Raw genomic sequence first — 18,819 nt, forward strand, 5'->3', positions numbered from 1 at the left:
TTACAGGCGCCCACGACCTAACAAGCCCTGGGACCTGTGGACATGTTACCTTACGTGGTGAAAAAGAACTTTACAGTTTTTAACGTTAGGGACCTTGAGACGGACAGAGTATCCTGCATTATCTGGGTGAGCCCTTAAAAAATGGAGAAGAGTCAGTGAGAGAGACCTGGCTGAGAAAATGCAGAAAAGATGAGGCGTGACAAGGACTCGGTGCTGCTGCTGGCTCTGAACCCAGGGGACTGGTTCAGGATGAGAGGACGGTCTGTCCAATAGCACGTAAGGAAGCGGGGACGTCAGTTCGACAGCTGCGCGAACCTGAGGTTGGCCAGCAACCTGTAAGAGCCCGACACGATTCCCCACTCCAGACTCCAGAGAGGAGCCTGGGCGGGGCCGGAGGCATCTCCACTGGGGCCTGCTGGGGCCTGCGCTGGGTTTCAGACCCCTGGAGCTCAGGTCAGCCTGTGTGTTAAGCTGCTAAATAGTGCAAGTTTGTTACTGGGGTGAGGGCAAATTGACAGGTAGTGTAAGATAGAAGAATGAACTGCGTAAGTCTTCATTTAATGTCACTGGGATTCTTGGAAACGGCAGCTTTAAGCGAAACATGGAACAAAATCATTTTTAACCATAAGCTAATTAATATAAACACGAGTCAAGAACCATGAGTGAAGTTCTCACGGCGTATTTCTGGTCACCAAATCAACACCAAACTTCTAAATAAAGACCCAAGATACTAATATTAAACAACGAAACAGATGTGAGCTATAACAAGCATTTACGATGATAAAAACAAGAAAGAGAGCAAATCTTCCCACCTGATGATGCCAGTTCAGGGTCACAGGTGGCTGAAGTCTTTCCAGCACCGCAGAGCACAAGGGGAGACCCACACCGGACAGGACACCCTTCCTTCGCAGGGCCACTCACACCCACACCTACGCGCCCCGACTGGCGCAAGTCAGACTCGCCAACTAACCCAACACGCCCGTCTCTGGGATGTGGAAGGAAGCCGGAGTTCCCGGAGAAAACCCACGCAGACATGGAAAGAACATGCAAACTCCACACACACAGTGGCCTCGGCCAGTAATATTTTCCTCTCATCAATGTTAGCACGGAACGACACTGAACAAAACTGACATTACTCAAGGAACTGCTGTAAATGAACCCTGATTCTTTTGGAGACATCGGAAATACACTCATGCAGCCACTTCCTAAGTGTGAGGCATGGAGCCCCAGAAACCAGCCTGGGAAAGGGGACAGGGGCGCCTTTCCTGGAAACAGGCTTCCTGCACTCACCCAGCCACACCTCCATGTCCTGGCCGGCCAGGTGGGCCCACCTCCCCGGGCCTCGGGGCTGAGCTGTGTGCCACAGCAGCCGTGTCTTTCCCACCAGGGTGTCTCCCTCTGGGGTGGCTGGGAAGTGGTCCTGGTATCATCCCACGCCACCTAAGCATAGAGGCCTTTTCTTGATCCTCTATTTTAATCTTCTCTGTGTTTGCCTTTCCTCGAGTATGCTGTCTTTGAAAGCTTGGGCTGGTGTAGAGGAAACAATAGTTAGGGTTTCCTTGTTAAACAGGAGAGGCAGGTGGAAAATTTATACATTTATCTTGGTGGGAAAAACTAAATGACATTAGAGGGTTTTTATAAAAATGATTAGCATTTAAAAAAAGGTTGCAAAGCTAATCTCATATTCTCTGTATTTTATTATTTCTAAACCTCAGTTCTACTTATAAATAAAACACTACATTTTTCCAATATTAAATATTTATTTCTTTTTACATACAAAAATATTTTACCAGGTGTATGCAATTTCACAGATAGATCATTTCAATAATTTTTGTTTTGGACAGCACATGAAAATGTGAAAAAAATGTATAGGGACAGTTTCCAAAAAATCAATACTTAACTGTACTACAGGAAAACTTTATTTATACAAGGATAGTTTCTTTTACACAGGAATTAGCAATACAATTACTTGGAAAGCAGAAGCAATTTTTATTTTTAAATATTTTTCATCAGAAACTTACTTCAGCAGCTTGTTCAGCTTTGATTTTTAGGTTGCTAACAAGATTTTGTCCTCCATTAAAAAAATTCTACAATCATTTCATAGAGGTTAAAAAGAGCATGCATTTGTGCTCAAAATAAAGATGTACCAAAATGAAATGGAGGGAAAAAAAAGTCCCCTGAAGCAAGGATTTTACAACAAATACTCATCACAGCCTCTAACAGAGCTTAACACATTATGCAGAAAATGACAATAGTTGCCAAACCCTAGTGCCCACTCATCTACAGCCAAGTCCAAGATACCACTTCCCTGACAGTCAATGCTACCGAAGAGACAGGAGCCCTTTGTGAGACAGCATACAGCCAAAGGAAACACTCATCTTGCATTTCCACCACAGATGGAAATGAGCTGGTCCTCCAGTCTGGCTCTATCTGAAAAGACATGGCATTCCTCACTTGGACCGCATTCACCAGAGCAACCTTCCCGTGTTCTGAGCAATGTGACTTACGCTGCTGCCTGTCTCTCCTATTTAAAGAGGAAAACCACATATTTTACATGACCTCGGGTTTAATGCTGGGAACTTCCAGCTGAGGAGTTTTTAATGTTGTGCATTTTTCCTCTTCCTCCAAGCTCCCAGGTCACCTTGACTGGGATGAGGAAAGCAAGATTTCTGGTATGGCCTGTCAGATTTATGTTTCCACCCAGGGCTTGCTGTTTCGGAAGTACAATAAAGACCTCAATTCCCAACTTTCAAAATAAGACCTTTGGGCTTCTGCTCTATGTAGCCTATTTGGTGGGACTCAAGACAGGTTTACAAGCATTCAGTGATTCCATCTCTCAAGTTATACGCAGCATTTACGTTAGCTGTAGATGTGGTCATTCAGTTTGTGCTGGAGATTAGAAAACGTAAAAGCTAGCAGTTAAAAAAAAAAAGAGCAAGAGAGCGGGGTGTCCTTTCCAGCTGACTCTGGTGTGTGGAGGCAGGCTAGACCGACCATCACAACACCGCATCCTCAGCCAGCCAGCAGCCATGGGTCAATCAGAAGGAGAATGTAGAAAGCATTCCGATTAGAGGTCCACCAGAAACAGACACCGTTTAAACTTTATACAATACTATCAGTTAGACAGTATGGGCTGCCGTGATCAATCTCAGGCTCTAATAACAGGGTAGGGCCGCTTTACGGGGCAAAGATCAGGGTGCCTGCTGATGTAATAGAGCACTGGATTGCTTACTTAGTTTGACCTGTGCGCGGCCTGGTTGGACCTGGAATGGGATTCAAACCGAAATGGACCATTTGCCCAGAGCCACTAAGAGAGCGAAACCGACCATCTTCCAGGCGGGAACTGCGTCCTCAGGGCCCAACATGGAGATAAGAGTCCTGAATGCTGTGCACCATTCACTGTTACCTCTGAAAGACGTACACTTGAAAAGAACTAAAGATAATTAACCTCAATGTAAGCACATACATACAATAAACAGATAAAGTAGCGTAATCAAGACTTTGTAGTTCAGCATGTACCACATCAGAGTTCCAAATTACTTCTCGTACTTTAAGCTGAAGACAAATGTTAAGGTAGCCTTATTTAACAAATGGAATATTAAAAGTAAAGAGATATACACGTTTTGCCAAAGGTCACATGGTCAGAATTCTATCTCAGCCAGAGCATATCATCTCTGTTTTTACCAAAAGGGAGACTATTTTAAAGAAAGCAGTGCAGTGCATTGCAGAAGTGCAAACTAGGCTTTTAAATTCTTACCTCAGAAATTCGGTATCATCGCTTCCTTTACTTTCTGGTGGACTAAGGACTCATTTTTGATTCTGTGCACTAAATCATTCCAGGAACACAGAAAGTAACATGACAACTTATGGGAAATATTTTTTAAATGAATAAAACTTGAAGCTAACAAAAACACATTTAAAAATAATCTTACCTTAAAAAATTATAGAATTGTTATCTTCCTCAGGAATACAATATATATTTACATAAAAACTGATATGATGGTGAATTACTAGTCAATGGTATTCTTAAGCCTATAAATAATATTCACTTGTACTCTATAAAATAATCATATCATTTAAAATACTGCATTTGTCCGGAGAACTCAAAGTACATCACAGATGTTATTACATGGATTCTCACAGCACATCCTTTGAAACAAGAGGAGAGCAGGCACCACAATCTTTAAGCCTGAACCGTATCACCAATTCATTGGAAGGCTTAAATAAGCATTTCCCAAGAGGTTTTCACCCAGGACTCTCCTTTTTTCCTTAAGGAAATTAAGTTATAATGATAATTTTATGGGCTTAATACGTCATTTATCAAAAAGGAGATTAGTATCTGACTCAAGGCAAAAACTAAAGCCCTTTTGAACAATGTGAAAAAAGTTCCAGAATGTACAAGAATTGGGGAGTAATTAAAAATTTAAAAAGTTGAATTAAAAGACATTTAGAAAGTAAAATTTAAGAACACTAGTTATAATTATATGGGTGAATATATTTAGTTTTATTGTTCATGTATTTTGGAAGAATTTTACATATTATACACATAGCTTATATATATATTATATATACGGTGACTCAAACATTTAAAAAATGACCTGTTGTCTATATACATAAAATTTTGGGATTGCTTTTTCTATATTTAGTATAAAGGCTCATTACTACAAAATTACTGGCTCTCTAGCCTGTGATTTCTGGAATTCGGAGTGTTGTTTCAGAAGTTGTAAAAGCATAATGTAAGCAGATCATTATTTTGACCAATTTTCAAACTTTAGCAATTCAAAATAATTACACCTAACCCCATGGCTATCCATCTTGAGAATCAAGCCCAATCATGATCATGACACTTGTTATACATAAAAAATAAATACCAATTTAATAAGTTTTTAAAGATCACCTTTTGTCACTGGGATATTATGGTCAAAGTATCTGGAACTGGCCATAATCTATAATGCCATATTATTGTATTTTTTTGCTAGTTTGCATTTCCTCAATTTGTACTAATAATCAATTTTCTTTTTTAAGGAAAACTTGTCCTTATAAGCAATTACAAATAAGTTTTACTAGCTTCGAATCTGGGGTTCAAGTTACTATAGGTGTAGTCACTTTGGGTTTATGATAATGATTTTTCAGTAAGCTATGTTCAGCGATTGTATAGTTAAAGTTGGCAAAACTAAATCAAGTCTTGAAATATTGGATATTTGATATTATTACCCAAGCATCATATAGAAACAGAGACAGCAAAATCAGGCATGGCTATAATGAAGGTGAAATTCTACTTACAGCACTTCACATATACAAGGTCTGTCCAGAAGGTATCCGCCATGGAATATGAAAAATAGAGACATTTATTGAAGAAGATACAAGATGAAAGAAACACTGTACATAGGACAATGATGCCTCAGTCCCCTTCAAAGCAGGCACCTTGGGACCTCACACAGTTCTCCCAATCGCCATCAGCTGCCCCGTCATATTTTCCTGACTCTCATTGATGGTCTGAAATCTCTTCCCTTTCAAAGGCGATTTTAGTTTTGGGAAAAGCCAGTAGTTGCGGGATGCCACATCTGGGCTATGGGGGGCTGAGTCACTTGGGTGATCTGATGTTTCACCAAAAACCTCTTCATGAAATGTGATGTGTGAGTGGCTGCGTTGTTGTGATGAAGCTGCCAATCACAGCTGCCCACAGCTGTGGGCTTCTGAATCATTCAAATAGTTTCTGTGGAGGAATGTTCAAGTTTAACGCAAAATTTGATGCAGGTTCATCGTTGTACTTGCTCATTTTGAATGTGGTGGCCACACAGTACACATGCTCACTCAACAGTGTCTACCGCCCTCACTGACTGTTACAGTGAAGTTGACATTGCTCCTCATGCACATTTCAGTCCACTCTCCTTAGCTGCCAGATTACATTGATGTTGCACAAACTGTTCTCATTAGGTTAACAATGGCTGGACTTTTTCTGGACAGACCTGGTATTCCACTAGTTAACGTTAAATTACTTACCCAGAGATATCACCTCTGGGTATTTGTACATTTGAAAATATATATATATATATTTAGTTGTACATAAATAGTCATGCCCTGAATCCGAATGCAGATACTCACCTGCCCAAAAGGAATGGCACATCATGTTTCCCCAAAGCAAGAGCACATGTGTGTGTACTGTAACTATTACCAATTATTAAACATTACTTTAAACCATGCTCTCGTCGGTAAAGCTAATTACCTGAGCCCTCTTCCACAACAGAAGCCCTTGATCACAGTGGTGCTCTCTCACTGCTGTGGGAGAACCCTGGGGCCACTGGGACTCCCTGACCAGCAGAGCTCTGCTGGTTCCCAAAGACTCAGATGGGACTTGAGTTTCAGGTTCAATGACTACTTATTGAGATACAATGAAGTCACTTTCTAATTGTATTTTCTTCAGTTCTGGCATCTAGTCTGAAATGAACTTAACGACATCATTTTATTTCATATTAGGAGGGATCTAGTATGTATTAACTAAATAGTTAGTGATGAGTACCATTTATAATAGAAATAACTCCTTTATGTATTGACTGTTTTCTAAATAATATGCATTTTTATACCACCTGATACAGCTAAAAATACATTTGATGTAGAAATTATCTCTATTTGCCAAGACAGTTGAAATAATTTGTGGATAAACTGTCTGTTCACAAATCCAAAGTGTTTGTCTCCAAGAATCCCAAAGTTGTTCAAAGATGAAGGCACACCAGAGGATGTGGAAATGGAATTTCTCTTAACATTTACAGTGCGTTGAAGCACTAAGTCACAGGACATTGCCTCAGGACTGTGCTTTGACTCATGTTGCTCTGAGAAGCCAATACTGTGATGTAAATATATGAGGTTTAAAAGGTACCAAAGTTATTAAAATAGTGTGATCCATTTTGCCACCAATTTCCTATCCTAGGACAAAGAACGTGAATTTGTGTTCTGGATATGAAATCTGGAATTAAAAAATACCTATGGACTTTCAATCTTAATACGGCAGCTTGAGAGTTGTTTCCTTGTGAAATTATTTAAACAAAGGGTGCTCACTCCTCACTGCCAGCCGCTTCTTCCCCCCTCCAGCACCTCGCTGGCATTCCCTGCGACAGCTCTGGTGAGGGGAAACAAATTCAGCAGCCAGGTGCCTGCCACCTGACAAAGACAACCACCAACGTTTAAGCACCTAGCCCTCTACATGTGAGTACTGTTTCTGTGAAAAGCTCTAGCAACAATATAAAATGTGGCTGGCTTAGTTTAATGATGAGCTGCATCTGAGTACATTTTAGCAAGAAATTATACCATCCGAGAATCCTAAAGGAAGGTATTAGCTAAGGTGAATTTTGGAAATGTGTACATATTAACACATCTAGAGAACTGTTTCCCTAATCATTAAACAAAAAAGTGCATTTCCTTACAGAAATGTACCAAAAAATATGATTTAATATATATTATATAATATATACAAATGTACATATTATATAATGTACACGTTATATATAGATAAAACAGCTGACAGTTACTTCCAAATTTTAAAAATCATCCAGTGGACTGGGTTCTCAGCACAACGAATCTAACAAACACCTTGATGATCACGTCGCCCTTCAAACAGCACACTGACTGTTCACCAACTCTTTCAGACTGCAAACTCAGAGGCATTTCTAAGCATCACAGAAATATGCAGAAGCATAATACAGTTGCTGACCATATCCTACCAAAAAACTGCCTAAAGAAGCGGGTTCATTTTTCTCAGTTCAATGTTTGCCTGTGGAAAGCAGTGCACTGTGCCACGCCGCTGTAAGGTTCTGCGGAAGGCACTCTCTGAGCCTGCCCCGCCGTGACGTGCTTGCTGCGTGCACGTTAACTCAGTGTCGGCCTGTCTTTGCAACAGATGAGAGTGCCAGGTACTGCTCTTCCTTTTTTTCACTACAGCTGGAAATGAAGGGGGAAAACGCCAACGCGTCTGTATAAATCAGGGCGGAGAGCCAGACATCTCTGAAGTGACAAAACCATGTAGCATCGAGCAGACTTCCGGTGTCAGACTCGGATGGTCACGGACTCGCCACAGCACTGACACCGAAGTTCTGCCTCTGTAAGAAACAGGACTAGGAAAGAAGGCCAATGACTATTTTCTCCTTTCATTAGTTAAATATTGGACCAAATGACAACTTTACAAAACTATTTCAAGTATTTATCATCACAGTGAAAATGTGAGACTAATGTTCCAATGAATGAGTTGAAAATTCCTGATGAAAAAGGCAAGGGTACTAAAACAAAACGTACAAAATGCTTCAACGCATTTCTTTATGTGGTATGAATAGATTGTCCATAAAAAGTTAGAAAAATTAAGATAAATTATATATTAGTACACCTTCCCAATCCCATTTTCTGTAAAAATCCAGAATGGTGTACTGGTATTTCAACCCACGCAGTAAAAATGCCTAGACGTGGCAGGCGTCTTCCACCTGCGCACATATATTCTCAGTCGAAGGTTTAATTGTGGTAATAATCACTTTCTAAAAGTTGGATTTTAATTGTGAACCTTATCGAGTCATCAGTAGACCCAGCTGATGGGGACCCACTGGGGCTCCATTCTCAGTTTCTCTATGGCAGTTTGTAGCTTCTCAAAGGCTTTGTCTAGATTGTCGTTTACGATGATCAAGTCAAAATAGTGGTTGTATGCTCTTTGAATCCGTGCACTTTCATCCACTGTTTTCTTCAAGTCAGAGTCCTGTGGAAGAGTTTTAAAAGGAAGTGTTTTTATTATAATGCATATTTACTTGCTCAAACACCAACTCCAAGTGAACATAAAAAATATGTTGGATAATTTTTTATTGGGATTCTGATGTTAATTCTCAAAACCGAATCCACACAGAGTGTTAAAAAGATGCTACCGCCCACTCCTGTGCTCATCTTTCCAGCTGTGCCCATGTTTGAGTTTATGAGTATTCTGCGACTTCTGTTGCTCTGATATTAGGGTAAGATTCCTAAGTAAAAGGCTGCTAACAATAACCTCAGGGTAAAACCTACGGTAACATATTTTTATCTTATGGACACTAGATTATGGAACCCAATTTCTAGTGGTTATTAAGCTCCAAGACACGTTTACTATCTCTAAGAAAGAGAATCTTACAAATGTGTTTTGAAGACTAACTTTTCATTTATTTATTTTTTTAGCTAGCATTATTTATATTTCATGAAATATTTCTAGTCATTTTAGAATGATGTGGGGAATACATAAGTAAGGTACTGCATAAAGCTTTTCATTAAATTGCAAGTGTTTTTGAAATTTCACAGTAATTCTACAGGTTATTCAAATATTTATTTTATTTAAAGATTTTTTAAAAAATCCTCATCTGAGGATATGTTCATTGATTTAGGGAGAAAGGAGTTGGGGGGGAGAAACATCGACGTGAGAGGAAAACATTGGTTGGTTGCTTCCCTACACATGCCCCAACCAGGGACTGAACCCACACACTTCTGGTGTATGGGATGACGTGCCAACCAACTAAGCAACCTGGCCGTGGCAAATATTTACTGAGTTTCTATTAAAGTGTTTACTGTGTTTTATTATTTATGGCTATAACAATGAATACGACAGAGTGGGTTTCTACCCTACGGTGGATGAGACAGATAAAGGGCGAATAAACACAAAAACCTGCAAGATGTACCAAGTACTACAAAAGAAAACAATCAGGAACAAAGCATTGTAAGAGATCTACTTCAGATAGAGCGATTGCAAAGACATGGAGTAAGTGACTTTCAAACTGAGAACCACAGTGGGAGAAACAGCCCTCTGGGAAGAGGAAACAACCATGTAAAATCCAGGAGGAAAATGACCCCGGTGTGTTTAAGACACTGAAAGAAGACCAGGATGCACAGACGGTTAGGGGGGAGCTGTGTAAAAATTTGAGATGAGCATGGAATAAGTCTTGAAGGACCCGGATGGAATGGAGACATCTCTGGATTATTACGATGGCAGAGGAGATGGAATTGACCTAGACTGAAAATGTACAGGATGGGCAAAAGTAGGTCTACAGTTGTTTGTATGGAAAATAAAACAACAATTAATAAATAATAATATAAGAATTGGGAGGGTAGTAATGGGAGGGAAGCGGGGAGGGATGAGTGGGTGAGCTGGAATAGGAGTAAAAGAGAGAAAACTGTACTTGAACAATGATTAAAATAAAAAATAATAATATAAGAATAAACTCTATGTTTTGCATACTTACAACTAACTGTAAACCTACTTTTGCCCACCCGTATTTTGCTGATAAAATCATCGGGATGAGCTAATGGGCTGGAAGTGAAAAGTGAGGCAAATGAATGAACTGAGGATTCTCTTGGGTTTCTAGCTTGAGTAAATAAATGGGTGTAGAAGATGCAGAGCTGGCACGTAGGGACGGGGAGAACATGATTTATTGGGGAAGCAAACGTCCTACCTGGTACCTGTTACAAGTCAATGAGTCTGTGAGACATCCAAGTGGAAATGTAAGTAGGTGATGGGTTATGCAAGTCAGAGCTCTGAGGTCTGAGGTGCCTGTATATAAAGCAGGAATCATCAGCATGATGATAGCATGTAAGTTAATATAAAGGAAAGTACAGACAGAAAAGTGGGTTCCCAACTAGGCATGAGGGCCACTAATCCTTTTAGTTAATACTTTTCACGGAGGTTCCTAAATAAGTTTGAAAAACCTAAAATATCTTCTATTTCAGATCTGTAAACAGGCCACAGTTCAACTTGGAAATAATACTTAACCTATTATAGTCATTAGCAATCTGTCTTGTTAAAAAAAGAAATCAGGCCTTGGATGGGTGGCTTGTTTGGTCCAGCATCATCCCATACACCAAAAGGGTTTGATACCCACTTGCCTCACATATGAGAGGCCATCGATCAATGTTTCTCTCTCACACTGATGTTTCCCTCTCTCTCCCCCATCTTTTCCCTTCTCCCTAAATCAGTGAACATATCCTTGAGTGAGGACCAACTTCAATAAGCTCCTATTGGTCAAAGATGGGACAATTTGACTCACTTCATAAGTTATATTAATGTCTAGCCACTATGCTGTACACTTGAAACATAATATTGAATGTCAACTCTAACCGAAAAAATTTTTAAACATTTTTAAAAAGATGGAAAATTTGAGCATCAATGAGAACAGTGACTGCAATTGCACATCAAGTTAAAATCCACGTGTTCATAATGAGATTAGAAAACAGCCCTTGCTGTCGTGGCTCAGCGGATTGAGTGCCATCCTGCAAACCAAAGGGTCACCGGTTCAATTCCTGGTCAAGGGCACACGCCTGGGTTGTGGGCCAGCGTCCCAGTTGGAGATGTGACAGGCAACTGATCAAGATGTTTTTCTTCCTCTTTCTCCGTCCCTTCCCGTCTCTCTATGGATAAATAAAATCTTAAAAAAACATAACCCAAACCTTATTTGGTCACCTGTTGCCTGTGGAGGCTGTTATGGAACAAGCCCATTATTCTGAAAACTGCCCCATAAAGGGGAAAGAAAGTGTCAAGCATATATCTTGACTTTCCTATAGAACTCTACTTTAGCGTAATCAACTAGTTGATGAGCAACAGTTATTTTTTTAGAAGAACTCTAGTTTATAAAATCGGAAAGAGTCACAAACTTAGAATATTACCAACTTACAATCCCTAAAAACATAATAACTGGCCCAGGAAAAGACCAATGAAACCCGCCCAAATCATTAGGTGAAAAACTACTGGGAAACTTTACAGACCAGACTCACAACGCCTAAACCCAATCTTACCACAAAAAGAGAGACAGCCTTTTCCGGATACCTCAAAATGGAACAAAACAAGTGCCACCTATCAATTATTCTTGAAAAAAAAAAAATAAAATGGAACCTGCACCTGGTCGAGCCACTCTCGGTTCACAGGAAATACGAGAAACAGAGGAGGGGAATGACGCAATGGAGACAGAACTGACAAAATTCAACTTGATAGGATAAATGACATTTTTTTTGAACTAGAGTCGATTAAAAGAGGGGAAGAGGAAGGCAGTGAGAATTTAAGATTAAAAGAGACTAAAGGGATGCCTGCTTTCAGCTGAGAGGCACTAACAGGAATCAGGCTAACCCTCCTGCCTGACCACAAAACCAGACAAAATGTATGGAATGACAGTTTTTTAGGACATCATGAAACAGGCAATGAAAGAGAGATCCCAGGGAGACTGGAAACAAATGAAGTGATGAGCCCTACGACCAACCCCAATTACCAGCCTCGAAGAGTTTCCAGAAGTTGCCACACGGCGAGGCATCGCCCAGAAGGAGCCTATTAGATCCTCTAAGCTGGGACAGAGCTGTGAGTCCAGGGAGACCAAGAGTCTGCAGGGCAGAATACCAGAATGGAATGGCAGAGCACAGGGAGAGAACTTCAAAGACCTGCAAAAGGTCCCCTTCTAGCATGTGGCCAAGTACGGATTGTGAATGTGTACCACTACCCAAGGTCACCAAAGAGCCAGCAGAAAGGCTGAGAGGTATTCATCCCGAGCCAGGAACAGGACCTGTTCCCACCAGGCAGAAGGGAAAACCCCATGATGCACTGGCCATTTCGGAGAGTGCTTGAATGGCTTGCTTCAGTAGTGGAAAAGAAATGCCCTGAGAATGAGAACTGCTCTGGTCTTACCTAACAAATTTGATAAGCAAGACCTGAAAGAAACAGACTAATTCCAGATAACTGCATCCCAGAACAAAGCTCATGCCTGGCATCCAATAAAAAAGTAAGAGGACTGCAAAGAAGCAGGAAAATATGACCCATCCCAAGGAACAGTCATTCAATCAAAACCAACACAGAACTGACACAAATGTTAGAATTAGTAGACAATACGAAAACACTTGTAACTATACTGAAGCTATTCAGAAAGTGAAGTATAGACATGTAACCCGAAAAAGAGCAAAAAGGACTAATACTACCTGATTTTAAGACTTAGCAGCTACAGTGTGGGGAGAGGTGGGAGCAGCAGGAGGGAGGGATTGTGAAGGGGCACCAGGGAGCTTTCTGAGGAGGTAACATGTCCGTTACGTTGACTGCGTGTCAAGGCTTCATGCATGTACACATATGCACAAACGTTTTAAGTTGTACTCTGTCAATGCGTACAGTTGATTGTATGTCAATTACACCTCAAGTTGGGGATAAAAGATTTAGAAGACATCAAGTAAATGCAATGTGTTGATCTTATTTGGATCTTGATTTGAACAAAGCAGCTATAAAAAAGTTATAAATCTTGGGGAAATTCAAATAAAGATTGTATATTGATGATATTAAGAAGCTGCTCTTACTAATTTTTTTACATGTTAATGGTGTTAAGGCTATTTTGAAAAGTCTTTATCTTTTAAAGATAAATACTGAAGTATTTACGGTTGATATGATATCAAAGATTTGCTTCAAAATAACTCAAAGTAAGCGAGGAAGTGAGGAGAAGTATGATTGAAACAAAAGTGGCCATATGTTATTACAGCTAGGTGATGGGCACATGGAAGTTCATTTATTTCCTTTCTGTATATATTTTAAAATTTCCGCAGTGTGAAAAAAGAGAGGGAGAAGGAGAGAAAGCATGTAACAGAAACTAAAATGTTAGTGGGGCCAGTTTCCTCACTAGTAAAATAAGGGGGTTGGATTAATATGCATGTTTTAACACTGGCCTATTTCATTTGCACACAGGAAGTAAACATTGTTTTAAAATAAAGTGAACAATAATTTTTATGTTAAAACAATACTGTTCCAAATCCTAACTATATCTAGTAAGTGAATTTTTATCCTGTAATACCTTATACAGTATATTTATTTCATAAATATGAGTATATAATGTTAAAACATCTCAGAAGAAAAGGTCAAGGACAAGTTGTAGGGGGAAATAATATTGTCAGCCTAAAAGAACTAACTGCTCACCGTCAGAAGCTTGGTGGTGATGCCAGCATCCACTACGGCCTTGTGCATGGCGCGTAGAGTCTCTAGCTCTGGAGCAGCAATGAACACCACGTAGGGCATGAACTCCGACGTCCTCAGTACTTTCAGGGCCTGTGTAGGAGAAAAATTATACACCAATATACACAGGACTAGAATTTGTATTGTTACCCTTTATTTACTAAATAAAGTCTATCTGCCCTCTCCTGAAGGATTAAGGATATAATTTAACACTTGCCCCACTTCTACCCTTTTGATTCTTAGAATACTTTCCCCAAACAGTGATCCATTAATTGTGTTCTGACCTCAGTCTCACTACTCTTTAATCCTCCTGAACAAAGGACAGCATCAAACTTAATGAATGACCCAAAAGTCATCAAGAATGATGTAAATGCATTCTATGTGTTAACTGCAGGATTCTGTTAATATTTAAAAAGCCAGAAATTAATCTCAGTGTCTATTAATTGGAGAGTGGTTACATAAATTAATATATACCATTATGAAATACTAAGCAGCAAATAATAAAAAAAAGCTCTATAGTAACTGACATAAAAAGATCTTCAAGTAAAACTGTTTAATGAAAAAAGCTAAAGAATTTGTATAGGATTTTCGCATTCACGAAAAATAGAAAAAAAACCCATCACATTTTATATATGTATATGTGCACATACATTATATATTTTTTTACTTTAGGCATATTAAAAAGACATAAAGATACACACCAAACCAAATGTTTATCTCTGAGTAGGGAAGTGAGTTTGGGTTAAGTGCAGAGTAGTGGTAAGGGGTTGGTGAGAGAGACATGAACTGCAATGAGCATGAAATGAATGTTTATGTGTATGTGTTGAGTGGATGTGACTTCAAATTTTTATTCTTTTATTTATGTATTTTGAATTTAAAAGGTTTTTTCAATTATAGTTTATAGTTAATATTATTTTGTGTTAGTTTCAGGTGTACAGCAAAGTGGTTAGACAAGCATACACTTCACAAAGTGTTCCCCTTGATATTCCACTACTCAATTGGTACCATGAGTAGTTATCACAATATTATCAACACTATTTCCTATGCTGTACTTTACATCCCCATGACTATTTTGAACTTGGTTTAAATTTTAAACTTAATATTTCCTAATGTACGCATTTATATATTACTTGGGCAAGTAAATAAATATTAAATTTCTATCACATTTCTAATGCTTGACTAACTGATCAGAGATTTATTTAACTCATGTATAGACATAATATGGCTCTCTATCACCAACAGGTAATGGAGGGAAAGAGCTACCTTCACAATCTCAAAACAAAACCAAACAAAAACTCCACAGGAAATAAAATTTAAAAGAAACAGCTTTGGAATCCATGCAGCTTACTTGTGGGTTGACATCCAAAATGCAAGTTCGTCCAGTTTGAACCACCTCAAGAATAGAATCAATCTTGGTTCCATAGAGATTTCCTTCATATTCCCCATGTTCCAAATATTTTCCAGCTTTAATATCTGCTTCCATCTCAGAACGTGACACAAATTTATAAGCCTGGCCATCTTTTTCATCTTCCCTTGGTTTCCGTGAAGTAACTAAATAAAATAATGTTGAGAATTTATACAAAGACAGTACAGGATGTTAGAAAATAGATTAAAATGAACAGGGTCACTTAAGCTTTTTCCGTTTAGTGCCTCTGGCCAAATCTAGCCTACTTGTTATTTTTTAAATAAAGTTTTATTGGACAACAGCTACACTCATTCTTTTTATCACATATGGTTCCATTTGTTTTCTACTGGCGGGGTAGTTGTGATAGAGCCTAGATGATAGTTACTATGTGGCCCCTGAGTAAAACAGTTTTGCTGATTCCTGACCTATAGGAATGTTTTAAAAGGTAGTCCCCAATATGCAATTTGTCTAAAAAAATGTGCTTTAGCCAAAATATAATTATCTGGAAGTAGAGTTCTATATTTAAATTCTTAAATATGGGGAATCATAGTAAGTGTGAGATTATGTTGCAAGGAAGTATCTTTTTGAGCTGACCAGCACTCCCCTTCTCCTTAAGAAATATCAATGATATCCTTTCCTTACGTTTTAACATTTCCTAATGAGTGTCCAGCAACTGAGCAAAGTTCTCCTATTCTTAATTAGTATTACCACTTTTCTGAAGCGTAGTTTTACCCACAAGTTGTCTATCCTTTATCTCATCTCAACACCTTTATTTTAGCTTCCTGCTTATTGATGCTCCTAAACATTAATTTTTCTATTTTGTACTTTGTTGGTACAAATAGCCACCTCAAAGTTATTAAGGTTATTAAGGTCCATTAACTTTCTGTACTCTGATACAATGTGTATCCTTGCTGAGAGAATGAGAATGAAGGGACTGAGTAAAAATTTAGAGATCCTGTTGTATGAGACTTTAAAGCTCCGAGTACTTCCAGAGACACACAATTCCTCTGCAACTTGGGCCTTGCTAAGAATGGATTATTATCACCTTTCACACTGGTGCAAAAGGGCAAAATTTGGTAATCTCTGCCAATTTGTTAACAGTCGCTTGGAAGAAGAGAGGTAGAGTGTGTGCGTGTGTGTTACTTTCAAGTTTAGCTTTAACCTCAGTTTAAGCTGGATCAGTATAAAAAAGTTTTCAACTTCTAATCAAGTACTTACACATGCAAAATATCTGAAAAAACGTTAAAAACACATACAATTAAAATTAGAAAGTAATCCAGATTAAAAGTTGATGGCATTTTAACTATTTGTAATAAGCATAACACATCAAAAAAACTTTTATAAGAACAAAATGAACTTCAAACTCAGGCTCAATAATAAGGGTCCAATTGGTAAGTGAGACCATTATGTACAACTGGACTCCCTTTTCCCCTGCTGTTTTCTGGCTCAACCTTGAGAGTGATCATCTCAGACCAATGCACACACATAGCATTTACAAAGTAACTTAAAGATATTCAAGGTGATAAGATGATGGCTTTTATAGTCAAAACTGGGTGATCTCTAATGCTTCTAGAACTATCCACCAATAATGGTGTGATACAACTTCTAAGACAATTTAAAACTCCCCAGATAAATACACCCTAGGACTTGGCTCAGTATCTGTGAACATAGTTTTAGAAGAGTACCACTTTTTGGTGAAGCTCTACAGTGAAACCACGCACGTGGGACTGTGCTGCTAGAAATGCGTGCGTACAGGCACACTATTGCTCCCACTGCCATCTCAACGCGCCGAGGCAGTCTTAATTCTTAGCCAAGTGTTTTCAGTTTGCCCGTGCACTTTACACCCCCATCCTCTACTGAACACTCGAAAAACAAAACAGGACAAAACAAAAACTGTACTGCCACACATTGGAGCCTCTTTTCATTCCTAGAAAAGAGAAACTACAATGAGATATCACCTCACACCTGTCAGGATGGCTATCATCAATAAATCAACAAACAACGAGTGCTGGCGAGGACGTGGAGAAAAGGGAAGCTTTGTGTACTGTTGGTGGGGATGCAGACTGGTGCAGCCACTGTGGAAAGCAGCACATAGCTCCCTCAAAAAATGAAATATGGAACTGCCTTATGACGCAGTGATCTCACTTCTGGGAATATATCTGAAGAAACCCAAAACACTGTCAAAATAACATATGCACCCCTATATTCATTGCAGTGGCATTTACAATAGCCAAGACTTGGAAGCAGCCCAAGTGTCCAACAGTAGATGAGTGGATAAAAAAGCTGTGGCATATTTACATAATGGAATACTACTTGGCCATAAAAAAGAAGGAAATCTTACCTTTTGGGTCAGCATGGATGGACATGCAGAGTATTATGCTAAGTGAAATAAGCCAGTCTAACAAAGACAAATACCATATAATTTCATTTATACGTGGAATCTAATGAACACAATAACCTAACAAACAAAATAGCAACAGACTCATAGACACAGAGAACAGACAGACAACTGTCAGAGGGGAGCGGGGTTGAGGGGCTGGGTAAAAAAGGTGAAGGGATTAAGCAAAGAAACCAAACAAATAAAACCCTCACAGACAGAGAACAGTACAGTGATTAATAGAGGGAAAGAGGGGGAAGGGGAGGTAGAAGAGGGTAAAGCAGGGATGCATGGTGATGGAAAGAGACTTGACTTTGGGTGGTGAACACACAATATACAGATGATGTGTTATAGAATTGTACACTTGAAACCTATATAATTTTATTAACCAATGTCACCCCAATTAATTCAATAAAATTAAAAAAAAAACTGGAACCTCCATGCATTGCTGTGAGTGTACAATGGTACAGCCACTGTGGAAAACAATGTGGCAGCTTCTCAAAAGGTCACAACCAGTTACTGTGTGACCTACTAATTCCATTCCTACATATGTACCTGAGAAAAACAAATCACGTATGTCTACATACACACTTGTACACAAACGTTAATAGTAGCATTATTCATTATAGCTAAAAAAAAAATAGAGCAATCCAAATGTCCATCAGCTGATATACAGCTAAAATGTGGTGTAGCCATAAAATGGAGTATCATTTAACAATAAAAAGTAACTAAATACTGCTACCTCCTATAACATGGATGAACCTTGAAAACTATGTTAGGTAAAGAAGCTTATTACAAAGCACACATATTGGATAATTACATTTCTGTGAAATGTTCAGATAGGCAGATTTATTGTGACAGAAAGCCCACTAATCAGCACAATGAGCTAAAAAATATGCACACAAAGGCATATCATTATTAAATTTCAAAATATTGAAATACAACAAAGTATAACAAAAGACTGAATATTTGTGAAAGAAAAATCAGGTCATGTATGAAATAACAAGAATTAGAATGACACTGAACTTCTTTACAGAACCGTATTCAAGTAAGATCTTGTGAGTTTTACAATCCAGAATT

General features: G+C 38.8%; 1 protein-coding gene across 2 annotated transcripts in view; it reads right to left on the reverse strand.

Moving 5' to 3' along the window:
* Positions 1-1,903: 1,903 nt before the first annotated feature.
* Positions 1,904-18,819, reverse strand: part of MPP6 (membrane palmitoylated protein 6) — a 100,438-nt gene continuing 83,522 nt past the window's right edge. For both annotated transcript variants that reach the window (XM_036010495.1, XM_036010494.1), the window contains 3 exons: positions 15,306-15,508; positions 13,922-14,050; positions 1,904-8,734 (listed from right to left, as the gene is read on the reverse strand). In XM_036010495.1, the coding sequence (XP_035866388.1) occupies positions 8,558-8,734; positions 13,922-14,050; positions 15,306-15,508 (509 nt within the window). In that variant the 3' untranslated portion in view covers positions 1,904-8,557. The remainder of the gene's footprint in view (positions 8,735-13,921; positions 14,051-15,305; positions 15,509-18,819) is intronic.

The sequence above is a fragment of the Phyllostomus discolor genome, chromosome 10 (assembly GCF_004126475.2).
Source record: "Phyllostomus discolor isolate MPI-MPIP mPhyDis1 chromosome 10, mPhyDis1.pri.v3, whole genome shotgun sequence".
NCBI lineage: Eukaryota > Metazoa > Chordata > Mammalia > Chiroptera > Phyllostomidae > Phyllostomus > Phyllostomus discolor.